Below are 24,504 nucleotides of genomic sequence, written 5' to 3' on the forward strand. Positions count from 1 at the left end.
GTTAAATAGATGCTGTTCTTCAAGTCACCAAGTTTGCATATGACTTATCATTTTGATGATACAGATTTATAAAGTGTATTTATAAGTTTTGTCCATTATTTAAATGGTTCAGAAAGAAGAAATGGTAGGCCAAAATGTTTGACAACTCCTTGCCAGCTGTTGAAAACAACCTCACTTCACAACTGTGACATGACCAGAAACCAGGACCAGCTGAAGCGCTTTTGACAATAGCAAGATAATATGGTTCAAAAAATCCCAAGGAAAATCCATACTTTTTGATAATTCTGTTCTGACTGCAGACACTATCAGTACTTTGAAAACTTGGCTGATCTCCAGCCAGAGTCTTCCTGGTTTAACAGAAGAACAGAGCAATAGCAGCGGCACAAGTATGATTCAGTGAAGGTACTGGTTGGCACATCCAAAAAAACATAACAAATGTAATTTCTATTGAAACACTTGAATAGCTTGTGTGGGGAGGATATAAGCGCTAAAGGCTACCTGAATACATTGAGGACACTCTACAGTCTGCAGACAGGCAAGGAAAACAGTAACATTTTCGTTGTAAAAATGGCTTTTACATCTACGGAAGGATCACAGCAACTTCAACTGAGAGCTCTGATTTCTTCACACCTTTAAAAACAGCAAAAATAAACAGCATTTTCTCTTCAGGATTTATTTAAGCAATGCTGAACAGCATAATCAATGATAAGGTTATAGCGGAGAAAGCACAAACCTCTCAAATTTCCTTCCCATTTGTGCTATGTTTCCATTAGCCGCATCAGTATCTCTACAGCCTCTTAACTGAACTACGTAAATTTGCTCATATAAATATGGTATATGCTATATATATAGCCAAGGGGTTTTTATATAACATATGGGTATATTCTGGGATAATATAGAGCTGGGAATACCACATTCTTATGCCTTTGCACAGTACAAAGAGAAACTTCAAGACGAACAGGAATTGGTCAGGCTGAAATAACCTTTCTGACATTTCTCAAAGGGCAAATACGACTGTGGAGTTTTTCTTTCTCCGTCTAGAGAGATACTATAAATATATCTGAGAAGGCAGGGACTAGTCTCTTACATACACCCTCAATTCAGTCCATCCCTTCCCTCCTTTGACACTGACTATAGACTTCTTAGTCATTTCAGTAAGTTTACATTTTTTCTCAGTTATTTCTAACAAACCACGGTTACATGGCAGGGAGATGAAAGGTTGAGCAAGACTCTCAGGGCTCATGAGTAAAGTCCCTAACAAGGCACAGCTGATCTACAGACAGACAGACAAAGATATCAACGATGTGTTGAAAATAAACAGTTGCAGTCAATTCTCTCGTACAGGGGAAGGGGGGAATAGCAAACTGGCAATGTCTGAGCAGCAAGAACAAAGCTGCCACTTCTCCGGACCTGTGATAGTCCGGTGATGGGAGCATGTTGTTTATACAGTTCCAGTTCTCATGTCTATCTGCTGTTCTCACCATCTTGACCTGACATGAACAGTCTTGAAACCATTTGTTCAATGTCAGCAGTGCGATAGTATCACAGTAAGGCAATTTGGTCTGCAAAAGAACAGCTCTGATGATAGACAAAGGATAAATGTATACTAGACACACAAAATTTTAGCTATTTTTTATAAACCTTTCTGCTTCTGAACTACCTCCTGTCAAATGTTGCTAAAGTAATTTGCTAATATTCATAAATATCAATGTTCTTTGGAAGCTACTATATAATAAAAAGATGCATCAATTGAAGCACAAAGGAAATTTGCATTTGTCCCAAATCACGGAGCCTGTCTAAGTGAAGGGATCCTGGCTCCTCCTCCCCTATCGATCACACACCCTCATCTGCCTCCCAGGCAGTGCACCAAGCTACATAACGGACTTACAAACATTCACCTGTGAAGAGACATTTAATACCCTGAGGTGAATATGCCCATCAACAGCAAGCTTACCTGCTTCTGGTAGGCAACATCAAACTAAATATCTGATATCTTCCAGATTACTGTGAAGTAATATATTCTTAGTGGTAATTTGACTCTGCTGCTGCAGTCAACATACTCTAACAGAATGCTGTAAACACCTATATTTTATCAATTGCAATATGTTACAAAGCATTATAAACATGGGAATTGTCAGGTACCATACAGCATGATAAATCCTTTTAAAAAAAAAAAAGGAAAACAACTATAAAAGGACAAAATTGCTCTGGACTTCCCAGTGTATGCTGTAAATGCTAACATTTATCATGAGGAAAACATAAGAGTCCTGATGTTTTCCATGAAATAAACCCAGAACAAAAACCAACAGGCTCATCAGATGCAAAATAGATCTAGACTTACTGTGCTGGAACTTGGCGTAGAAACACAACACAAGGACAGACTGAGCATATCGGATGCAGCTTAAGCCATAAAAAGCAGAGGGGAAGCATGTGGCAAACCATATAGCAATGGTACTGCTAATGGTACTACTTGTTGTAGCTTAATGCCTTCCAGAAGCCATCACAGTAGCACTGCATTTACCTAAGCTTTTACTTCTTCAATACTATCTGAATTTTCCTCTTACTTTTGCAGACTTTTTGCTGTCACAGATATTAGTTCCTATGAGTACATCTGCAACAAATGTCCATCTGTTAAAATGTTGTTCCTGTTGCAATAGCTTTCTGCTTAAATTCCAAATGTAAAATGGTAATTAACTCAATATTGTGGAAAACTTGTTATTTATGTAACTGTTTAGATTTTTCAAATGAAACCGTGCATAACCACACTCAGAAAAGAGAAGGTGGCATGTGTTAATAGGTATCTGCATTGTTCATAGATTTTGCAGGTCATTACAAGGAACATCAATATTCAGAAAACCAAAAGTATTTACAAAAGAGAAAAAAGTATACTGGATGAGCAGTGATTTTCCATATTACTTTCACTTCAGGCACATATAGAAATTCTTTGGTCCATTCTTTACATCCTGAACTTCTGGCAAGTCAATAATCCAATTGCTGCAGGAAAAAAATGGCTTTGTCTTATGTAAAAGAAAATCAGCTATTAGGTTGCAACTTCCACGAAACCACAACTCATGTTTACGTACACAGCTTATCAGTATTTTTAGCATTATCTGTTCAAATTGGATCACCAAAATCAATGAAAAATAAAATATTGTCAATATGAATAAAAAAATGGAGAACTAGGGCTGAAATGAGTATTTATTATTATTTAACTAACTGAAGTTCTATGTATTCAAGTGCTGATTGAGAATGTATTTTATTACCTATGAAAGCAATATTCCTATGGAGAAGTTATTGCATTTTCTATTTGTCATTCACTTTTAAACAGAGAAACTCTAAATGCTTTGTGAAAATGGACAAACATGTAAGAAGCATTAACTAAAAGAACAAACAAACTTTCATTATAGACTAATTATTATTTTCACAGATAATCAGGGCCTATATGCTAAAATGAGAAGTCTATAGAGTTTCAGGAAGCAAATCTTCCAACACTTATACCCTGCAACTTCCTGAAGGCAAATTCTCCTTGGGGGAGAAATTGCCCCCACACTATGGCCCCTGGGCTGAAACATCTCTGCCCCTCCAGCTCAGCCATCCCCAGGTGAAACAGCTCTTGCCAGCACAGCTAAGACTTGGCAAAGCCGTGGGGGACAAGCTCTGGACCTGCACAAACCATCAGTGCTGGTGAGAGAAGACTCTTACAGGGAAAAACCCAGAAAGCTCAAGTACCCATTTTTCCCTAAGCAGAAAAGGTTTGGCAGGTTTGTTTGTTTACTTGTTTTTATGTTGGGAATTTTATTGTTTTTCCTGGCCTCTAGCCTACATTTAGGAGGAAAAGGGAAATTTTGACTTAAAAAAAAATTAATTTTAATTAACTGTTGGTAACATTTCAGATTTTTCTCTTTTCCAAGCAAAAGAATATGCTTATTCCTGTTTCACACAATAAGAACTGAAGTTATCAATTTATTTTTTCAGGTTTAAAGTGGGTTCTTTTCTAACTACGTTATTTATAGGCCCAAATGATTATGGATATTTGGTAAATGAAAAAAAAATCATAATTATGGGATTGAAAGCAGATGCAGGTCAATGCAAAGTAACACTTTACATAGCAATCAATAAAAATGTCAATACAAACAACTACTAAAGACACCATATGACATTCCAATGGGGGAAAAAAAATTCTTCATTTTCTACTTAGACGCCTTGCTTCCTTTATCAGCAGATGGCAAGCAAATTACTAGTTCAATCCATATGTCTGTATCTGATAGACAGTGTTTTACAAGTCTGAAATTAGTTTGAAACATTTTGATGTTGGCCAGACTACAGAGGAAAACAGGATAACTTTGTCTATTAATGAAAAGTTGGTTTTGTCATAACAAATACTTCCACAAGCTACTACCCATCCAGACTTATTCAGTCGCTAATGGAATTTGTACCCAAAGACATAATCTGTGTTTAACAGACTAACAATTTGTAGTTTTATCCATTCTGTTCTTCTGCTGTGCTCCAACATGTCTCCTTCCACTAGCTGAGGTTTACTTAGTGGTGCTGATGAAAGCAAGCGAGGCCATAAGAATATTTTTGGTAGGAAGGATATCAGATCGCCAGGGCCATTTATGTGCGTGCTATTAGGCATTTGAGAGAGAACCTGTCAGAGCAAAGCCCATGCAGACCAGCACCCTGGCTCCAACCGTGGCAGAGTGCAAGCGCTGAGGAGAGAAGGAGATTTAGAAAATTTTGCTTAATCTCTCCCCACCAGGAAGCCTCCGTTTGCGATGCAGACGATGTATATTTTAGAAAAGGTGGATCAGAAAGCCTAGACAGTTCTTGTAACTGAATGGTTTGGTATTTTTTCTTTCAAAAGAAAGCTCCAAATTTGAAGAATTTCAGTGACTTTTACTATAGAAAATTGCGAGTTCCACAAAAGATTGATGGGGGAGAGAGCCAAACCAAGCTAAAGAAGACAAGAAAAGAGAAGTTACAGTGAAGTTTCCTTGCAACCTGGCCAAGCAAAGAGGGAACCAGATCTATTACTGCTAAAAACAGCTGACAGTGGGGGTCCGGAAGCATTGAAAGCCAGGCAGAGCACCACGCACACTCGGTGGCTCTCGAGGCACTGGGAGCCCTTTGGTACGGACAACTGGATGGAGGTCCTGTGAACTTCCTAGTGCTTACAAAATATGACTTTTTTTGCCAAGGACTTACAGAACCAAGACAGATGAAATATTTCTCAAATCAGTGTTCTTTCCTCACAACAGTGATGTACTTTAGGGACTGGTGTCCAAAATGGTTTATGCTTCACTTCTTAAGGAGGATATCACTAAGAAAGCCTCCAAATACCTTCAGCATTGATTAAGCCTTCACACCAGGCTGTCTGTTCACTCATTGAAATGATACTTTTCAAAAGAACTTTAGTCTAGAGGTCTAAACCAACTCCAACTCAGGGCACTGAAGTCAAATGAAAAACCTCTCCTGAGATACAAGCAGTTGGTCACAAGGTTTGATTAAAACTGAGTCTCATATGAGGAATCACTTGGCTGACCATCATGCCAAGAAAGTCCAGACTGAGGGACCAAATTTAACAGAAATCAACTATCCTTTTAATTTTTGTATAAGTCCCTACGTCAAATCTGCTCTGGCAGTTGTTATGGATAACCATTGCAAAGACCTCTACCGTTTAGTTGACTATTAGAAGGCAGAGAAAAATTGATTAAGTGGTTATTAATGCTACAGTCTAAAAGGCATGAAAAGATCTATTTAAAAGTCAACCCAGATATAAAACTTCTTCTAAGCAGAACATAATTTTCTGTAATGGAAAAATCAGTAAAGTTGCAACACACGTTTTGCTTTTGAAATGACTAATATTAGTCCTACAAACCGTTTGGCTAAATAACTACAGAAATTCTGTGTTCAACGTAAAAAACTTTTCATTTTTAATTTAAAAGTAAAACTAACCTTTAAAATTTCATTCTAATTTTTAAACCTAATTTAGAATTAGTAAACAAACCAGTAAAAAACACGTATACACACAAATATATGTAGGTGCCAAGCTGTTTACAAGCCTTGAAGCCTAGAAGATTTTAATCATGTTTTCCATTAACTTTCCCCACCCCCCAAACATTGCATAAGGTAGAGTTGATGAGAATTTTAAATAAAAGGAAATATTTAAGGTTCTAGCACACCTTAGTGAAATATAAATGAATTTCAGTAATATAGTAATAGGTACTGTGCTACTGTCAATGGAAAACTTTACAGATGTTTGCCTTCTTTATCAGCTACAGGGAGGAATGCCAAAATGATCACCATAGCTGAGTCCATTAACTGAATTGTGAAGAAAATGCTTTTCTCAAGAAACAGGCTGACTAAGCTTATTCTGCACAATACAAACTTTTAAACTGATCTGGAATACATCCACTTTGGGTTGGGAGAGGAGCTGCCATGAAATGTCAAAAAAATACAGAGTACAACTCAGTATTTTCTCTTCTAACTCCAAAGCATAACCCCATGAACATTAAAGCAGTTACTATCAGAAAAAACCTCATAAATATGTAAAGATATTATTCTCCATATGCCTTATAAAGGGGATAATAGTGGTATATTAAGTTTTGCTTTGATTTGAAAGCTTTCACCTTGCGGTGTCTGCCTTACAGCCTTTTAGTCATGTACAGACTGGAGTAGCAAGAGCTTTGAAGTGCCCAACTTCCAGTGAAGTTTCTAACTTTTTTTTAATAAGTCTGAAGAGGTCTGTGTGTGATGTACTGTAATTTCAGAACAAGCTGAGAAATTCACCCTAACACAAACAGGTACGGTTTCTTCAGGGAAGAATGGGAGAATCATTTGAGCACACTATCACTGCCGGGGCACAAGCAGAGAGTGGCATGAAAATTCTCTGGCAACAGGATCAAGTCAAATTCAAAATACTGGGTATAGAAATGATGATACTCAGAACTTTAAGGGAAACAAGACAGAGTTTTGTATAGATGAGATTTTTTTTTTTTTTCAACCAGTAAATATAGTTTAAGTGATTCACAGCCGATTTTTATAATTGCAATGAAGCAGCTGTGATCAAACTCTATTTGTAGCATCATAATAAATTTGCCCCCCACCTACTAAAATTAGTTCTAAGCATCCAAAATTCCCATTTGAACATCTGACTGAACAAAACAGGCATTGCTCCATGCCAAAAACTGGAGGAAATAGACCTAAAATATGCCATTTTCTCACCAGAAATTGTAGGCTCCCAGAATAACATGTGAATTAAAACTCATTCCAAGCTTGTTTGCATTGCTCCTCATTCCCATTCATAACAAATTCCTTGACAAATGTTCTCATTATTTCTCTTTTTTCCTTGCTTTTTTTAATTTAAACACAATTTCCAAATCACAGACAGTCTTGCAAGGAGAAACAGCCGATAGTATAACCCATCTGAAAATGGAGAGGGTGGAATTTTACTCTCAGCAAGTGCTGGAGGCAACTCACATGATTAAAGACTGCACTGTAAGCCATCGTTTAAAGACTTCTTCCCATAAGTGAAAACGTCTAGTTTGCCACTATACACATCAGAGACTCAGAAACCAAAATGAGGTCAAAGTCAAACAAGAAATGCAAATGTCTCACTCCAAAATTCCTGCTTTCTCTTTTTTTTTAATTCAGGCTGAAGGAAAGAATAGAAATTTTAACAAAATTAAAATTAAAATTATAATCTGTTTCTTAAATGTTTCTCTTTCTCTGGTATTCTTGCAAAAAGTTACATCATTATGCCTAGAGAAGTTAACTGGGAATATTGGTTCAGGATGCCTGTGGATCAGGGTCTTCTTGCTAAAACTATAGCGTTGCACAATACAGAGTTTAACACATCTCTTTTCACTCTCACCTTTCAGGAAACTGCCCTTATTCCCATTTTACAGACAGGAGCAGGAGACTACAGCCTACAGCAGCCAAGAAATCATAGGGAATTAACCACCTAACTAGGACAAATATGATTCACCAACCTGAGATTTGCAAATCTCAGGCAGCACAGGGATACACAAACTCAGCAAAGATTTCAAAGTCCATTTGCAAGCTGCCTGCAAAGCACTGCATAGCCAGGGCTGCCCCCACGCCATTTGTTTCAGGAACCCAATACTGTGCACAGCACAAAAGAGAAAACATCCTTATTCCTCCTCCCCTCTTTATGTACAAATTATATCCTACCTGAACTCTAAATAATGTAACATGCAATATGGAACATGTATACTTCTTGATTTATATTACATACACATATTATTATATCACTACAACAAAGATTATGAGATTTTCCAAAATATACATAATGTTATTTAGAAAAATGCTTAGAAAAACATCAACAGAACCATTTAGCCATTATAAAGCTTCATTTTAAAAACAGGACTTTGTACAAGAAGAAAATGAATTATATTAGGCAGGAAATTGTTCACTAAATCAATTGTGCTACATTAGCGACCTTAAGACTACTTCCAAGGTGGCCATATGCATATTCTGAGGAGTGCTAAGGTAACAAAAGATGTTCCAGAAAGCCTTCTGACATATATATATAAATATATATATATTTATGTTTCAGCACACTTCTGTTCATAGGACAACTATTTTCCATAATTATGATTTTTAACTGAGTGTATTAACCTCTAGATACTTCCATGGAAAAATCACAGAACATGTGTGTTCAGTGTTTATTAATAAATCTGCTTTTAAATCTTTACCATTTTAAATTTGTTCAGATGTGGATAGCATCTGGATTCCTTCAAATCAATTATAATTACAATGCTCCTTTCTTAGTCCAATAAATTAAACATTTATTTGCTGTCTATCATAATATCCCTCCTCTAAAAGAGTATATTTATTGTGTCTTTTAATTACCAAATACATGTAGAGGGCTGTCTGAAATTCAACACAGAAAGCAACTCTTTACTTCCAGATGTTAGAGGTATCTTCACATAGATTTTCACTGTTCAGCACCATAGTACTTCAGGCAAAAATAAAATTACGTACAATCCTTGCCTGCATTCATCTATGAAATTTAATTTTCCTTTGAAAATCTACAAGTTAGCAGCAAGTTCTGCCCTTGGACATGAATGTGTGTTTCCTATTGGATCCAGTTTGGCAAAGATTATCCTTAGTTTCTAAACACAATTGAAGCTTCCATTTCACCTCAGGTACCTAATCTAATGCTAAGTACTACCAGCAATACAGAACAATAATAGGGCTGTATAATGGTTTTAGTTGCACTTAACTTTTTGAAACTTTGGAGAAGCTCAGCTAATTATTGAAATTAGTCGTTGTGTGAGAAGCCGCGTTTACTTACCTCCCAGTTTAAACAAGGCTTCCCATTGACAGTTCTTGGAATTGTTTAGACTGGAGGGAGCTGCTGTTGCACTGTTTGCCTTTGCAGTGCCCACAGCTGTGCTCCATACCCTGACACTGCTTTAACTGACCTGCATCCACTGTGAGCACAATTTAAAAAAAGAATAAAAATTCAGGAAATGTATTTGAAGACAGTAAAAAAAAAAAAAAAAAAAGCTGTTTACCAGGACTGCATACCTAAAGGAATAACATTTTCTCATTCAGTGTATCCAGTTTGGAGCAAGGGGGTAAGAATGAGGGCTGGAGCACCTCTCCTATGAAGACAGGCTGAGACATTTGGGGTTGTTCAGCCTGGAGAAGAGAAGGCTCTGGGGAGACCTTATAGCAGTATTACCTCATATTCCAGACCTTATATTCCAGTATTTGAAGGGGACCTACAAGAAAGCTGGAGAGGGACTTTTTACAAGGGTATGTAGTGATAGGATGAGGGGTAATGGCTTCAAACTGTAAGAGGGTAAATTTAGATTAGATATTAGTAAGAAATTTTTCACTATGAGGGTGGTGAGATACTGAAACAGGTTGCCCAGAGAAGTTGTGGGTGCCCCATCCCTGGAGGTGTCCAAGGCCAGGCTGGATGGGGCTTTGAGCAACCTGGTCTAGTGGGAGGTGTCCCTGCCCATGGCAGGGGGGTTGGAACGAGATGATATTTAAGATCCTTCCAACCCAAACCATCCTATGATTCTACCAATAAGGGCTGCAGGACTGGGATGTTTTCAGTGTCAACAAGGGCGACTCGGCAGCACAGTGGGGCTGAGCCGGGAGGGAGCTCTCCAAGCCTCACACCAGGGCGAGAGAGCCCCATGCTGGGGGCTCCTGGTCAGGCTGGGGGACAGTGCCAGGAGCCCCCCTGTGCCTGGACCCACACCCAGCCCCAGCAGTGGGGGGCTGCTGGGAAGAGCTGGACCCATACACCAAGGACTCATGCACTGAGCTCAGTAACCGTGGATTTTCCATTCCCCGTGGCTGTGAAGGCACAGTGTGGCAGCAATGGCACAGCGTGGCTGCCTCAAGCATCCAGGTGACGTTCATCCAGCAAAGCCAAGCCCTGGCACACATGTGCAGCATCCAGGTGACAACGGTGTGCTGCACTTCTCACTCCCACTAACCCCAGGACACTAATATACCAGACCAGAGAGAACAAAAGAGAGGTTTCCCTACCCGAAGTAGTTAAGGGTAATATAAAATTGAGTTAATTGCATCTGACACTGATTGTCAATCTGTTTTGACCACTCAGTTCAATACAAGAAAGCACTCTTCTGTTCTCATCTTCATTACCATCTCTCCCATCCGAATGAAGCAGCTTGTTTTAAATCAAGAATTATCTCGGTTCTCCCTGCTTGAATCATTGTTATTGATCATAGCAACTTCAATAAATCCTGCTGCTTACGCAGCGGCCCGGGGGCCCATACCCACCTCCCCAGCCCTTTGTTCCACATACTGATTCACCTTTTCATCAAGGATTTTGACGTAGCTGCTGCCCTTTCGCATTATTATCGTGCCCCACCCAAATAATGATTTTATCACTTAATTCTCTTCAAAACCACATTTCGTAAAAGGGAGAAGAAAAAAAAATAAAAAAAATATGCACTGTCGGGTGGGTAAACATGCACGAGGTGGGGTTGTCTCTCCACATGACAGACACACCCCACACAGAAACCAGAAACATGCCTTTAATTGGGCAGGTTAACATTTTTCTAAAAGTTACTTTCTAGTCCTATCTGATCACTCTGTCAGGATGAGTAATGCAAAACATTCAATTTCTTGTGGGTTTGGTTCCAGTAGTTACTAAAAGCAGCCAAGTACATGTTTGTTTCTAAACTACTTGAAACCTTCAGAAAGTTATTTTAGCTCCGTTCGTGAGCCCTTCACCAGCACAGGGATTTTACGCTCCTCGCTTTTGTGCGGGAAACCCAACACTTCAAAACTATTTCTCTTTAAGTCCCATCTTTATTCTCTCACTTTCCTTGTCAGACGATTCTTGCCATTTTCCAGGATGTAGCTATATTTTAAAAAGTAGTCCACCGCCTCATCAGGCAGAGACTTGTGGAAACAGGTGGTTCTAAAAAATCCGAAAGACTTCGGCAGCTCTCTGACCTGACAGAGCTCTGTGCATTAGTATGACACAGTGCCTGCCGAGCTCCCTTCAGCTAATTAGAGGACCCATATGGCAATGAATGGCCTCAACTATAAATACTTCCTGAAAGATCTCTAACAGAGTCAGAGGAAATGGGAAAAAAATGAGATGCAGCTACAGAGAAACTATTTCAGATGTTTCTTCTTTAAAGAGCTGCTTTTTCTTTCCCAAAGTGACTGAGGAAATGTAGCATCTAAGACCTTCACCAACTTAAATATAAGACGTATGATACAATTATATGCATTAAATTTAATTCTGTAAATATATTATTAAGGTGTTGCTACCAAAAGATGGTTGGAAGTAGGACACAATGCCAAAGCATACAAAAACTTCCATCCATCACCCTGTAGTGACCACCGAAAAATCCCATGTAAACCAAGATCCCGCTCTGTGTGCTTGAATCTTCCAGTGCTGCTTCTTGTGCTCCTGCTAAAGGCAGCAGCAGTAACTTCTACCAAAATCAGAGGCATGTTTTACCTTAAAGGTATGTTATCCTTACAGCCAAAGATTGAATGTTAAGAGAAGTATTTTGGAAATCACAAAGGCCAGTTCAGCATTTCCATCGCTTTGCAGGGATCTTGCACCTAACTCTGTGGATAACAGGAATCAGTACTTTTTAACAGGAGAAATAATGTTTACCCACTAGGGATTGTGTCTGATATTTACTACATTGATATAAAATCAATCAATTATATGTACATTTACTGATACATACATTTCTATTCCTTATTTTAAAATTATCTCTGTCACTCAGCCATGTAGGAGAATGCAAAACGGAGAGGGGAAATAACTTTCTCTGATTTCCTCTCTCCTCCAAATTTAAAGCCTTATAACCAGCTCTAGACAGAACATTATATGAAACACTGAAAGTGTAAATATCACAGACAAAAAGAAAATAACTCTTCTTAAAGTAAAGGGAAACTTTCTCAAAACGCTGTGATTTCCTATTGTGTGTAAAGAGTCCAATCGCTATAGAGCAAAATAATCTTGATTTAATAGAAGAGCTGATTTTATCCTTTCCCCCTGTATAAAAAGCTCATAGCAAAGGTTAATATAACTTCAGTTAGAAATTTAATCTTACAACCTGCATACTCCCTTTACTAAAAATCACCAGTACCTTTACAATAATTTGACAATCTCCCTCCCTCTGACAGTACACAAATCCCCCCGTTACATCAAGTATGATTAACACACAGGCATCTCCCTGTTGCATTCAGGTCTATGTGGCACAACAGGACACACTGATCTGTGCTGTTCTGCATTGGGTAAACCACGATGCGAGGCAGCAGTGTCTACCCATACCTTTCGGTGGGCTAACTAGGTTCTTTGTATAGGTCTGAAGGCTCAGGCCACGATTCCCAATTTTGTGGAAAACTTTGTTCTGCAGTGTCCACACATACCAAAACAGGACACTTCATTTAAAATCAGTTTAGCAAAAAGTTCCTGCTGTCCAAGATCTGCGTTGTCAAAGCATTAAACAATCTGCCTGGCCTGGAGTCCGCTGGCTGCCAATGTGCTACCAAAAAAAAGGAACATTTTTGCATCTCAATAGACCTTCCAGTATCAACAAATCTTTAAACTATAAAATCAGCTACTCTAAAGGAAGAACAGAAATAATGTCTACATTGTACCATGCTGAGGTACATTTTTTGTAATTCCCATTTGCAAAACATACCGATTCGCTGTAAGTACAGCTGCTGGAAACATTTTAATAAGAAAAATAAATTAAAGCTACTCACAGAAGTGTATCAAGCCCCTGAGAAAGATTCTGTTACATACACACAGCTTGGAAGCGCTCTCGGGGAAAAAGGTGCATCCACTGCACATGTGTGTTTCCACACATGCAGAGTACAAGCTATCACTACTGCACCATCCCCAGCTCCCGAAAGGTCACGAGCCATTCGGTCTTCTAGCTGCTAAAAAGGAAAGAAATCCTACCCTAATGACTCCCATGAATAATCTACTGTAGCACAGAGACTGGGGAGGGAACATGACCATCGCACAGGGAAGGAATGCAAGAAAGCAGCATATAAACGGCTTACACAACACGAAAAGCTGAAAAACACTCCAAGTAATTTCCACAAGTTTACAATTATCCTGTAGCCATTAGGGATTTCTGTGGGCAACTGTAGATTTTCACCCCTTCCCCAGTTGATCTCTATCGCCTTTGGTATTTTATTAAAATGCTAATCACTCTTCAACTCAGTATCTAGAAAACCCACTTGCAATATTAACCTCTATCTATAGGAAAAAAAAAATGTGAAAAACATCATCTCCCCTTTCCCTTCCCCCCCAGTAATGAGAGAACTAAAAAATGAAAAGCACATGGTATTACTGCCACTGTCGAATCATTACACATCATTTGTAATAAGCAAAACCACTTTATAAATACCGAATAGCCAGTACAACCAAAAGGATGTGTTAGACTTTTTTTCAGTCCATTTCTCACAGTGTTTATTCACTGAGTAATCCCAAATTTTTGGCTTCCTCTGTGTCAATCTTTGGGGGAAAAAATGAAGGTGTCCACAGTGATTTTATTACAGGTTTTGTTTCCTAGTCAGCAGTTGTCCTGGGATACAGTATTTGCATGAGCATTCATTATATGATATCAGAAGTACGTACTGATTTAACGCTTTGCTTTTAGAAAGGCCTAACTTTTAGCACAACATTAGCTATTTCTACTAGCTATTCCAGGTTAGAAAAATATTTTTTTCTAAAAGTGGATAATCATGAGAGACTTGCTTAACAATATGTAGCTTTTTTTTTTTTTTATTTCAGATGATTACAAAAATTAGCTTTTTCTAGAATGGAAGGGAAGTTCTTTTCTGAACAATTTCTTATTCTGTCTCGGCCAAGTGAGCTTCCAGGCACACATATAACATATATGTATGTGAACTAATTCCCGACACAGAGCTCCCACTGGTCAAGCTGACTATCACTGTGTCATCTTATTTCCTGGCTCCTATACTGCATCCCAAAACTAAACCAAGATCAAAATAAAGGAGTTGTTTTTATGATCTTTTTCACAGATCCGGGAGAATAGGGAATATCCGCCTTATTGGAAGAATTAATATCACTCATGGAATCACACTCCTTCATATTCCACCATCTCCTATCCTTCAGATCACCCCTTACCTTAAGAAGTTTGAATTCTCACTATTTTCCTCTATCCATCAGTAGTGACGAAATATATATGATTAGGGACTCTGTTCAGCAGATGTAGAAAATTAAACTCCTTCCTTTTTTTTTTTAAATATTTCAAACTGACAAAGGCGACTTGCCCAATTTTCAAAGAAGAAAATTGAAAATTAAAATATAGTTACTTAGGAAAAGACCCAGACAAACAAGTCCTTGGCACAACAGAGTTCAAATAGCAAGGCAGGTAAAAGTATACACAAAAGTAATTCCTCCTTGAAGGGTGTCATATGGTTTCACCAGTCAGTATAGACCCAATCCACTAATAAATCCTTTTATAAACCTTATAAAAGAAAAGTTGGGTTGTACACAACATTTTAAAATGCAAAGAAATAATTTATATACCCTGTTAATATACAAAAATGAGACCTTTTTTTTTCAGAAAACCATGAGAATTCATATTTCAGATCATCCAGAAGTGATCAAAATATTTCCAAAGTGATAAAAATACTGATTTGAAAAAAAAAAATGGTTTTAAAAATTAAGCTCTAAAAAATTGTACTAATTTATTTTAAAGAAGGGCATAAGAAGCAGCTAGTGTACAGTTTCCCCTTTTCATTCACCAGTGGCTAAAATTGACAGTATAATGGTCTTATTTTACCACTTACTAAGATTTTAGGCTCCAGCTACCAACCAAATTTAGACCTTTAAAGAGCTGATTCTGCGTATTACCAGGTACTTTTGCAGATTTTTTAGTTGGCTTTTTTCATTCATTAGGAGTCAAAAAATAAATTAAAAAGATTTGTATTCATTGTATACCCACAATGTAAATGGCTCCTCTGGCCAATATGTCTGTGCGCTGCTAAGAACCACTACAAAAATTCAAGTGGGATGCAACCGATGTCACATGTACAGCATGAATTCCACTGCTAGTCGGATAGAAGTATACATTTTTATATATATATTTCCAAACGGAGGAGAGAAATATAACCCTGCCATTCACAATGATTGCACACCCAGGTTTGCAACAGGGAACCCGTTGTACTACAACTGCTTCTCATACACTTAAAATCTGACATCAGTAACTACTCATGACCTGTAAGGCACAAAAGACCCAAAATTGCATGCAGACTTTAAGTGACAGACATATTCTTTTATAATTAGAATGACAGTAATATTTTTAAGACCATTGACAATTTAAAAAGAGCTTGTAAGACTTATATATGTAAACAGAGACAGGTATACCTGTCTATGTATAATTCCATGGCCCTATGTATAATCTTAGCGGGCCATGGAATAAAACATTTATCTTGTCTTTTGTCTCCTTCTGACATGTTGTTCCCTCTCACAGTACTGGATGTTATGGTTATAAATGTTCTTATAAAAGACAATAAAGAAAAATAGCCGATCATCACTTTCATTGCACTGAGGTTTGTCTGCAGACTGACCGCTCCAGTAGCAAGTTTCTAGAAGTTCAGATAGAGAGCAGCCCCTGAAAACACAGTGATGACTCCAGGAGAAAAGCACTTACTTGTCTCCCTGCTTAGCTCCTCAGAATTTCAGAGCTTTTCTAACCTCAGATTTCCCTACAGTGGGAAAAGCATACCTTGATGGAAGGGGAAGTTTCTTATATATAGGTTCTTTTGTTTAAAAAAAGGACAGAATATGAATTATTTGGTGCAACAAGTATTCTCCTTATCACCCAAGCTCCTTCCCTTTCTTTCCTTTTTTCCTTTTTCTTTTGCTTCCAAGGCAACCAGGCAAGTGTCAAAATTGATATTTAATTATATTGCTTTATAAAAAAAAAAAAAAAAGGTTACTTTTTATTAATATTTCACTCAGGTTTCATATTCTTAGATATTTAATAATATGAAATCTTGCTTAAGTGTGAACTGTCACCCCACCACAAAATTTAAGAGGTGATTAGTTGTTTCAGTGTAACAGATGTGCAGCCTTCTGGGGTTCTAAACCTTCCTTTTTCAAATGCACCACCAACCTGCACAACTAGCAGGAATGATTAAACAAAATTCAATCAGAGCTAAATAGCAAAAGCAGAAGCACTTACTTACTAATACTACATCAGCATATACACTTTTTTATGCAAACACTCTGGAACATTTACTTGCTGGTTTAGCTCTACAAGTTTGAGTCTTTCAGTCTTTCCTTGATTATTATTTTTTTTCCATGAAAGAAGAAAAAAACCCAACCACATTACTCTGGAGCTGAAGAAATCATTTGCATGCTTAATTAAACATAACATACATGTAATCATAAAAAGCAAGAAAAAATAAAAATAAAAAAGAGATCTTCCTACCCGTAATAAGGACTGGGATTCGTCCTTTGTCTTGCTGTCCCCGGATGCAGGGTAGGGCTGGGTGAGCTGCCCGGCTTTCTCCGCCGCTCCGGCTGGCACGCCCTGCAGGAAGCCCTTGCTCTCCACCCCCAAGCCGTAAATGGGCCGCGCAAGATGGGCAGCTTCTACGTTTGGACTATCCCTTAAAGGCTTTGGCTGCTCTTGGCCAACAGACACTGGGGTCAATAAGCCTAGACTGGTCTGTGTGTATGACGGGCTCCCCCTCAAAATGTCTGTTCCTCTCCAGGTCACATTGCGAAGATCATCACTGGGACTGTCAGTCCAACCTTTCTCCTTGAGCACTTCCTTGTCTTCTATCTTTTCCCTCTTCACTATGCTGTCAGATATGGGCTCCCCCATTTTGGGGTCTGGATTAATCAGACTGTAGACCTTGAGGTCAATTTTTGGCTCTTCCTTGATAGACGAAACACCATGACTGTCCTCTCCATTGGCTGTAGTGACGTCCATCTCCTGACAGTGCACAGTGTTGAAGTGCTCTAGTAGTGACTGAGTGTCAACAGCTGTGAAGCTGCACTGACGGCATTTGTAGCAGTTGTGTACTCTCCTGAAAAAAACGAGAAGTGTACTAACATGAGAGCCTCCCCTCGACCTTCCCTCTCTCAGTAGTTCTACCTACCAAGACGAAGAAAATAAATCGAACCTACAGTATGATTCCCTCTAAATAAAGCAAGCAGGTTCACTTTGGTGGCTTAGACAATATGGGAAAAATCCTGCTGTTTTTTTTCCCCTATGCCTTGCAATGGCCTCCTATTACTCATTCACACTCCACTGCATTATTCCAAAACTCATATCATTTTCACTGCGATTTTGTGGGTTTTTTTCCTCTTCAGTTTGCTGCAATACACTTTTCACTTTCTGTTGTGGTACAAACACTGAAGCAATACTTTTTTTCAAACAAAATCAAATATTTGGAAAAAGATAACTTTCTTTGTATAAAAAACATTTTGTATAACATAAATCTATGCTAGAAAGTTCAAATGCTTAAAAAATTGCTTTCCACCGATTTAATATACTTTTGGTTGACAAAGATGATTTTAACTGGAGCTCTGGTTAACTTATGGATAAGAATATATCAAAGGACAGAAGACTGTACACAACAGTCAGGACTTATTTGTTCTCTATGGACATTTTAACACAACTTTAAAAGATGTTGCTCTAAAGAAAAAGCAAAATAGTTGGCTGTGTTTTCTTGTCAAATACAGAAATGCTTGGGTATGAGCCGTGGAGCAGTGTGGAATAACATGCCTTCCTGTTTTTATTCTAAAAGCCTATCTGAAGTACTGTATTACTAAATTATGTAAAGCATATGTTGCTACATGAGAACAACATGTTACCCCTTTACTGTATCCATCATAGGAACAGAACACTGTTTATGAGCTCTATAACGCCATTATGAATAATTGTTTATAGCACAGGAGCGGTCAGAGCCCTCCGTCAGGCTCCGGGCCCCGCTGCACCCGGCGTCGTACCAATGCAGAGTAAAATCCTGTCCCTGCCCTTCATCAAAATGTACATAAATCTGCAAAAGCTTCTCCCTACAGACACACTCACACATCCACACCCCAGGCATTCAGAGTCACAACAGCATCTTTAGCCAAGCTAGAAAACGAGCCTTGCGCTATCCACACAGGACAAAACTTGTATGAGAAATCTGTTACTGCCCTGACAACTCCAGTTGTTAGAATTAATTCTTTCGAGGCCAAATCTTAGTCTCAGTGAAGTCGATGGCAAAACTCCCATTGACTTCAGTAAGAGCAAGATTTGGCTCTCGGTGCATCTGTAGAACTGGAATGATACACAAAATGTCCCTTTTAGAGTACGATAGTTTAGAAGGGACAGCTTGCCAAACTTATTAAACCCCCTTGTCTTCCATCTTTCCTTTTGTTGGAAAAACAAACCATATGTTATTTACATTGTCTGATTTTCTTGCAGTTGTGTCAGCACGCAGACATGAGTACACATTCAGATTCAAGTTTTTTAGCCCTTGTGCAATATCAGTTTTCTTTTTGTTATTTTCCGTATTTATATTCATTTTAAGGGACTAGATGGGCTCGTTCAGTTATGCAAAAAATAGGGTCAGCTATTCTCCACATAGCCTTATGGCAACAAAATCTACTTGTGGGAGAGCAAGCTGTGGGTTAAAATCCTGTTCTGGCTGTGTTCCTTTTTCTTCATTCTACAATTGTGTTTTATTAAAATCAGCTTGTCTCTCAATGCGACACTAATATATTCTCTCTTGCAATTTTATTCTTTTCTAAACCGAGCTTAATTCTCTTCCGAACAAAAAAAAAAAAAAAAAAAAAAAAAAAAAAGAGAGAGAGTGCTATCTGATCAAAACCATTTTATAAATACAAAAAGCCAAGTTATAAGGAGGGTCAGCCCTGTAAAGGTGGGATACTATCAGGGAAGTCCAAGTTAGACAGGGGCTAGTTATCTTAAAAGCCAAGTTAAACAAGACACCATTTGGGGATAATGGCTCAACCGCATACGCTCCCCATGTGAAAGTTTATCAATCCTTTGGGAGGCTACTTAGCCCTAAGTGTCTCTTGTTTAACTTGGCTATTTCAATAGCTAACCCCCTTTCCTAACTTGGCTCTCATCTACAGATATCACACCTCCAAACAGCTGATCTTTTTCTGCCTAACTTGTCGTTTTTCCGCCCCCCGATTCCATGCTGGCTAAATGTTTTTGATCAGGAGCGATACACACCACAGGAGTGGTACCACACTTTTAAGGCCACAAATAAATGCTGACTATTAGACACAGTTGTAACTACATGGCTGAGGCCCAGCTACCATCACCTTTGTTACATTAAAGGTTTGTTCATTTAAATTATTTCTAATTTATTCAAAGAGAGTAATACAAACATTCCTTCGTTTTTCTGTGAAACCGTGATAGTCACTGTGATGTCGAAAATATAAGGACTGACTTGGGTAGGTAGTAACCCGACAGCCTTTTTTTTCAGGACGGACACTTTTCTAGTATGTATGAAAGTCATCTCTGCCATCAACTTTATAAATCTTTTTACTTCACATGAGTTTGTCCTATATACTATTCTATCCCCAAGCTCTAAAAGGTAAGTTAAAGTTTGGAACTCTCCAGTATAATCACAATCTCAAATAATAAAATAATAACTATCATCAGCTATTAGAGAACTTTTGAAAGTTGGAAACTTATTCTTTCCCAGAACAAGGCATACAAAGAAAATGTTTTCACCTCTGACTGTTTTCACCCCACCCTGATAGCAATCACGGAAACAAGTTGGCAATGTTTGATTTCTTTTTATACTAGAATTAAAACTACCCCATGTTTCTAAAGTCCCAAGTTACACCTAGATTTGTGCACAAAGCTCCTCAAAGCTAAGCAACAAAATTTTAAAAAATTCCAATCTGCAAAGTACACAATAAGCACTCTCGTGCATTACCTAAACTTGCACTTTACAGCTAAACCACGGTTACACCATCTGAAACTTTGAACTCATCAGGTGCAATACAGTGTACTGGTGTACAGCTGATCAAAGGAGATGTTTGAGGAAAATCTCAGTATGGAAGACAGCGATGTAAATGGAGAAGGAAACAGCAGTCTCCCTCTTGTCACCTTGCTCATACACCACTCAAGCAAGCTAACAGCAGGTTCAAGCCATAAACTGGCATTATCTTCAACATGGCATTGGAATGGCAACGTCATCCCATCCATTGATGTCACTTAGCATTATTATTTTCACTACAAACTAAATCAAAGACCTGATTATTCATGGACATTAAAATATTTATGCCCCAATCCCGAGATTAAATGTCAAGGAATTCAGTCCAAACCTTTGCTACAGTGTTATATTCTGACAACTTAATAAAATTCTACCATTATTTTTTTGTACAGAAATATACTTGAATTGGGTGCTATAAGATATAAGGATTTTCCCTTGCAAAAGCTTGAAGTTGTAGAGATTAGATGGGGGTTTTTTGATGGATTTAATGTTCTTTACTTCAGCTTTCTAATAGGCTGTGATACTCTTCAAGCTAGCCAGTTGTTAATTAAGTCTTGTTGACATACTTCTAACTAGTCTGAAGTATTACAAAACACCGTCCTCTACAAAACAAGTAAATTTTTTTTTAAACTACCTGAAGACATTCCTGTGCTCTAGGGCATAGAAAATATGCTGGATGAAGGCACGGTTGTCGTATCACTTCCATTTTTTTGCATGTTTTGAATTTCATTATGAATATAGTAATTACTAGTATTTCTCATGAAGAAACAGGCTTATAAGAAAGTTTATTTTTGGGATGGGTGCTGCACTCAGGCTTGTGGGGAGCAAAAAATATTCAGAAGGAAAGAGAGCAAGTAAAGCAAGGAAGAAAATTCAGCGGAGGGGCAGAAAGGGGAGGAAACGGGCAGAGCAGAGAGCAAGACTGAGATGAAAGGAGAGCAAAAGCCATTGGCAAGAGCAAACAAGTTCAGAGCAGTGAATTAAGGTGTCAGGAGGATGGAAAAGGTCCTCGCAGCTGCTGCTATTGTTCAATGAGTGAAGGCTCCTGCTCTGCTGAAAAAACGGGAGCTGGTGGGCCTCAATTTACACTTTTGCCCTCAGTTGGCTTCTCTGGGGAGTGTCCCAAAGGCTCTTTCCATTCTCTGCACCCTGCTCCAGCTTCTGCTGCCTGACAGTGCGAGGGCAGAGGCAGCTCCACCGCCCCCATCCCTGACGCGCAAGACCCAAGTCCCCTTTTGCCTTTTACCCTTCTACTCCATTTGCCTTTAAGAGGTTAAATTTAATTTAATTCAAGATTAACTTCAAAAGAGAACCCCACGTAACTGCTGTCCTCCACATTTTCAAAGTAATTTCTGTTTATTAGAGAAATTATTCTACCTCATTGCCAAAGCTTATATTTCATTTGTGAGTCTTTGTTTTCTTTTTATATTTTACAGTTGTTTAATGAAGCGCTACCCGATCCTTTTTTTTTTTCAAGGAGTTTAGAGCATTTTTCAGCATAGCATTTTTAATTACTACTAGCGCCGATCAAATACTTTCTAGCAGTCTTTTTTGACAATTAAGGATTCATATGAAAAAATCTAAATTTTGCAAAAATGAGAAAATGCATTGTTTTCCCACATCTTTTAGCAAAATTAAAAATCAAAGCACTTTGCAAGGAGCTTCTTTCATTTTTAAGAAAAAAATGAAAATTTAAAAACTAATTCTTTTGGAGCAAGCAAGAAAATAATCTCTAGACAAAGTGATCTGACATGCAAAATTTCCCCAAATACTTACTATGATTTTTATCTAAATTACAAGTGTTGGCATCTTTTAGCTCATCAGAATACCAGACAGTTTTGAGGAAAAATTAAGCTTCACAATGAACATGAAAAGTACCTGATTCCTCAGAGGTATAATGGAAAATGTGTAGTAGCAGAATTACTAGAAAATGGAGGCCAATAAACCTTCTGGGGATTTATTTGAGTAAGCACATTTTAGTGAGGTTTAAATACAAGTAAACTCAAGTGCAATGTTATTCATTAACTTCAAATTTAACTGAACAGCTCTCAAATAATCATGTCAAGAAATTCTGAATGAGCATTAAGTGTCAGGATACGTTTCTGCAGACAGAAAACTTGGAAAGAACCACTTTTGCAAATTCTAATACTTTTGCAAATACACGGCTGCAAAGGAATAATATTGGGACATAGAAAATGTTTTAGCTAGCAGACATAGTGAAATTGTAGATGTAGAGCCAAAAGGAAACAAAATTAAAAAGAAAATAAATTAAGCATGCTGTTCCTGCGTATGACTCAAAACCGAAAATAATCAAAAATGCAGGCAAAAAATACATGAACCAAAACATGTAAGTAGTGTCTAAAGCCAGCTCTAATACTCACAAATTATCAAGGGTAAACTTAAATATGTGAGCGGCAAAAAACTTTCTGTCACCAGATTAATGCTTACTATCGTGTTTACCATTAGAATCCATTCAGCTCCCTATTATACAAATGGACAGGTTTTAGGTAGAGGTCCATGTATAGCATTTTAAATACATCAGAAATACATAATATGTGGCATAACGGCTTTACTGAGATAAACTCTGACGAAGCCACAGAGAAGGCCAGCGAGGATGTGAGCTGACTCCACACCAGCATGTTTCTACTAAACACTGCTATTTTATAGATGTTCCACTTTTTAAAATCTGAACTTTTCCATACCATATTCATAAAATACAAAAAAGGAAAGAAAATACATACCCAATACATGCAAAAATTCTATATAAAAAAAGAAAAGGCCTGCTAATAATAAAAATAGGAGCTATAATGCCCCAAAAGTCTCTCTTTCCATTTGTTTTAGCTTGATAGAGTGAAAACTAGGTTATGCATAGAAAAGCAATAAAACCTGCTGGTGTTTGCTATTACAGAGCACCTACCACAAACTGAACTAACTTCTGTGATTTCAAAGAAGATGCACAGTGGGGGAAACCAGCAGCAGCACACGTAGAAAAGAAACAAAACTCAAATTAAAAAGAGGGGAAGGCAGGGGAAAGGGAAAGAAGTTGGCAGTTATGGGGACGTTGTCGTTTGCTTTAATTACACAACATCCTCAGAGTACTCAATAATGTCATAGACTGAAGGCTTGACAAAATATATTGTTCAAGTGTCTTAAACTGAATAGGCTAATTTTAGACAAACAAGTTGAGATTTCAACACTTAAGTGTATCTCTTGATTTTTCCAAAGCACAGTCCAGAACAGTTGGTGCTGAGCCCTCCGAAGGAGAAGCTACTGGTACCCCATCTCAGACTTAGCACTTACTTTTGAAAGTCATGGCTTCTCCTTTCCTTGGGAAAAAGGATTTTAACTAGGCATGCTTGTTAAAACTTAAATTAGCAGCTGCAGCAAAATAAAAGTATTTTTTTCAGTCAAGGAGCCATTTCAATCTTCCAGTTATTTAACCACTAAAAAAAGATCTTGCCATGCCCCAGCGGCGGACAAAGTGCTGCCTATGGAGTTCTACAGCATGGCTCAAAGCTGCTATAATAATGCTTGGAACTTAGATACCACTTTTCATCTTCAAAGCAGTTTACAAACATTAACTAATTAATCCGCACAACATCCCTCAGGCCCACTTGGATCAAAAATGGGGCACTGCATGCTGGGACCTGAATCCTCCGTGGGCCCTAGCTCCAAATTAAAGATGAGCAATCTGCTCCGTCTTTTTTTTTTTCTTTTTTTTTTTTTTTTTTTAAATAGACTCCTGATACATTGCCAGTGCAGCCCTCTGTTGGGCAACATTTGGATGCCCCCAGCTTTAATCTCTATTAAAGTATCATGCCCCAGTCTGCCTTTGTTAATTTTGGATGTCTTGGAATCTATTAAACGTGGCACAGTTTCTTGAGCTTTTAACAAAGCTTTAGCTTTGAAAATGCATCTTCTTTTGTCTTCATTCTAGCTGGCTTCCATGCAAAGATCTTTTAGATGAGATAGATACTGAGTTTTCCGCTGTTGTTGACG

General features: G+C 38.1%; 1 protein-coding gene across 3 annotated transcripts in view; it reads right to left on the reverse strand.

Moving 5' to 3' along the window:
* TRPS1 (transcriptional repressor GATA binding 1) overlaps nt 1-24,504 on the reverse strand; it is a 175,984-nt gene that overhangs the window by 129,780 nt on the left and 21,700 nt on the right. For all 3 annotated transcript variants that reach the window (XM_074145532.1, XM_074145530.1, XM_074145531.1), the window contains exon 4: nt 16,962-17,565. In XM_074145532.1, coding sequence (XP_074001633.1) covers nt 16,962-17,565 — 604 coding nt within the window. The remainder of the gene's footprint in view (nt 1-16,961; nt 17,566-24,504) is intronic.

This window comes from Numenius arquata, chromosome 3 (assembly GCF_964106895.1).
Source record: "Numenius arquata chromosome 3, bNumArq3.hap1.1, whole genome shotgun sequence".
Lineage (NCBI taxonomy): Eukaryota > Metazoa > Chordata > Aves > Charadriiformes > Scolopacidae > Numenius > Numenius arquata.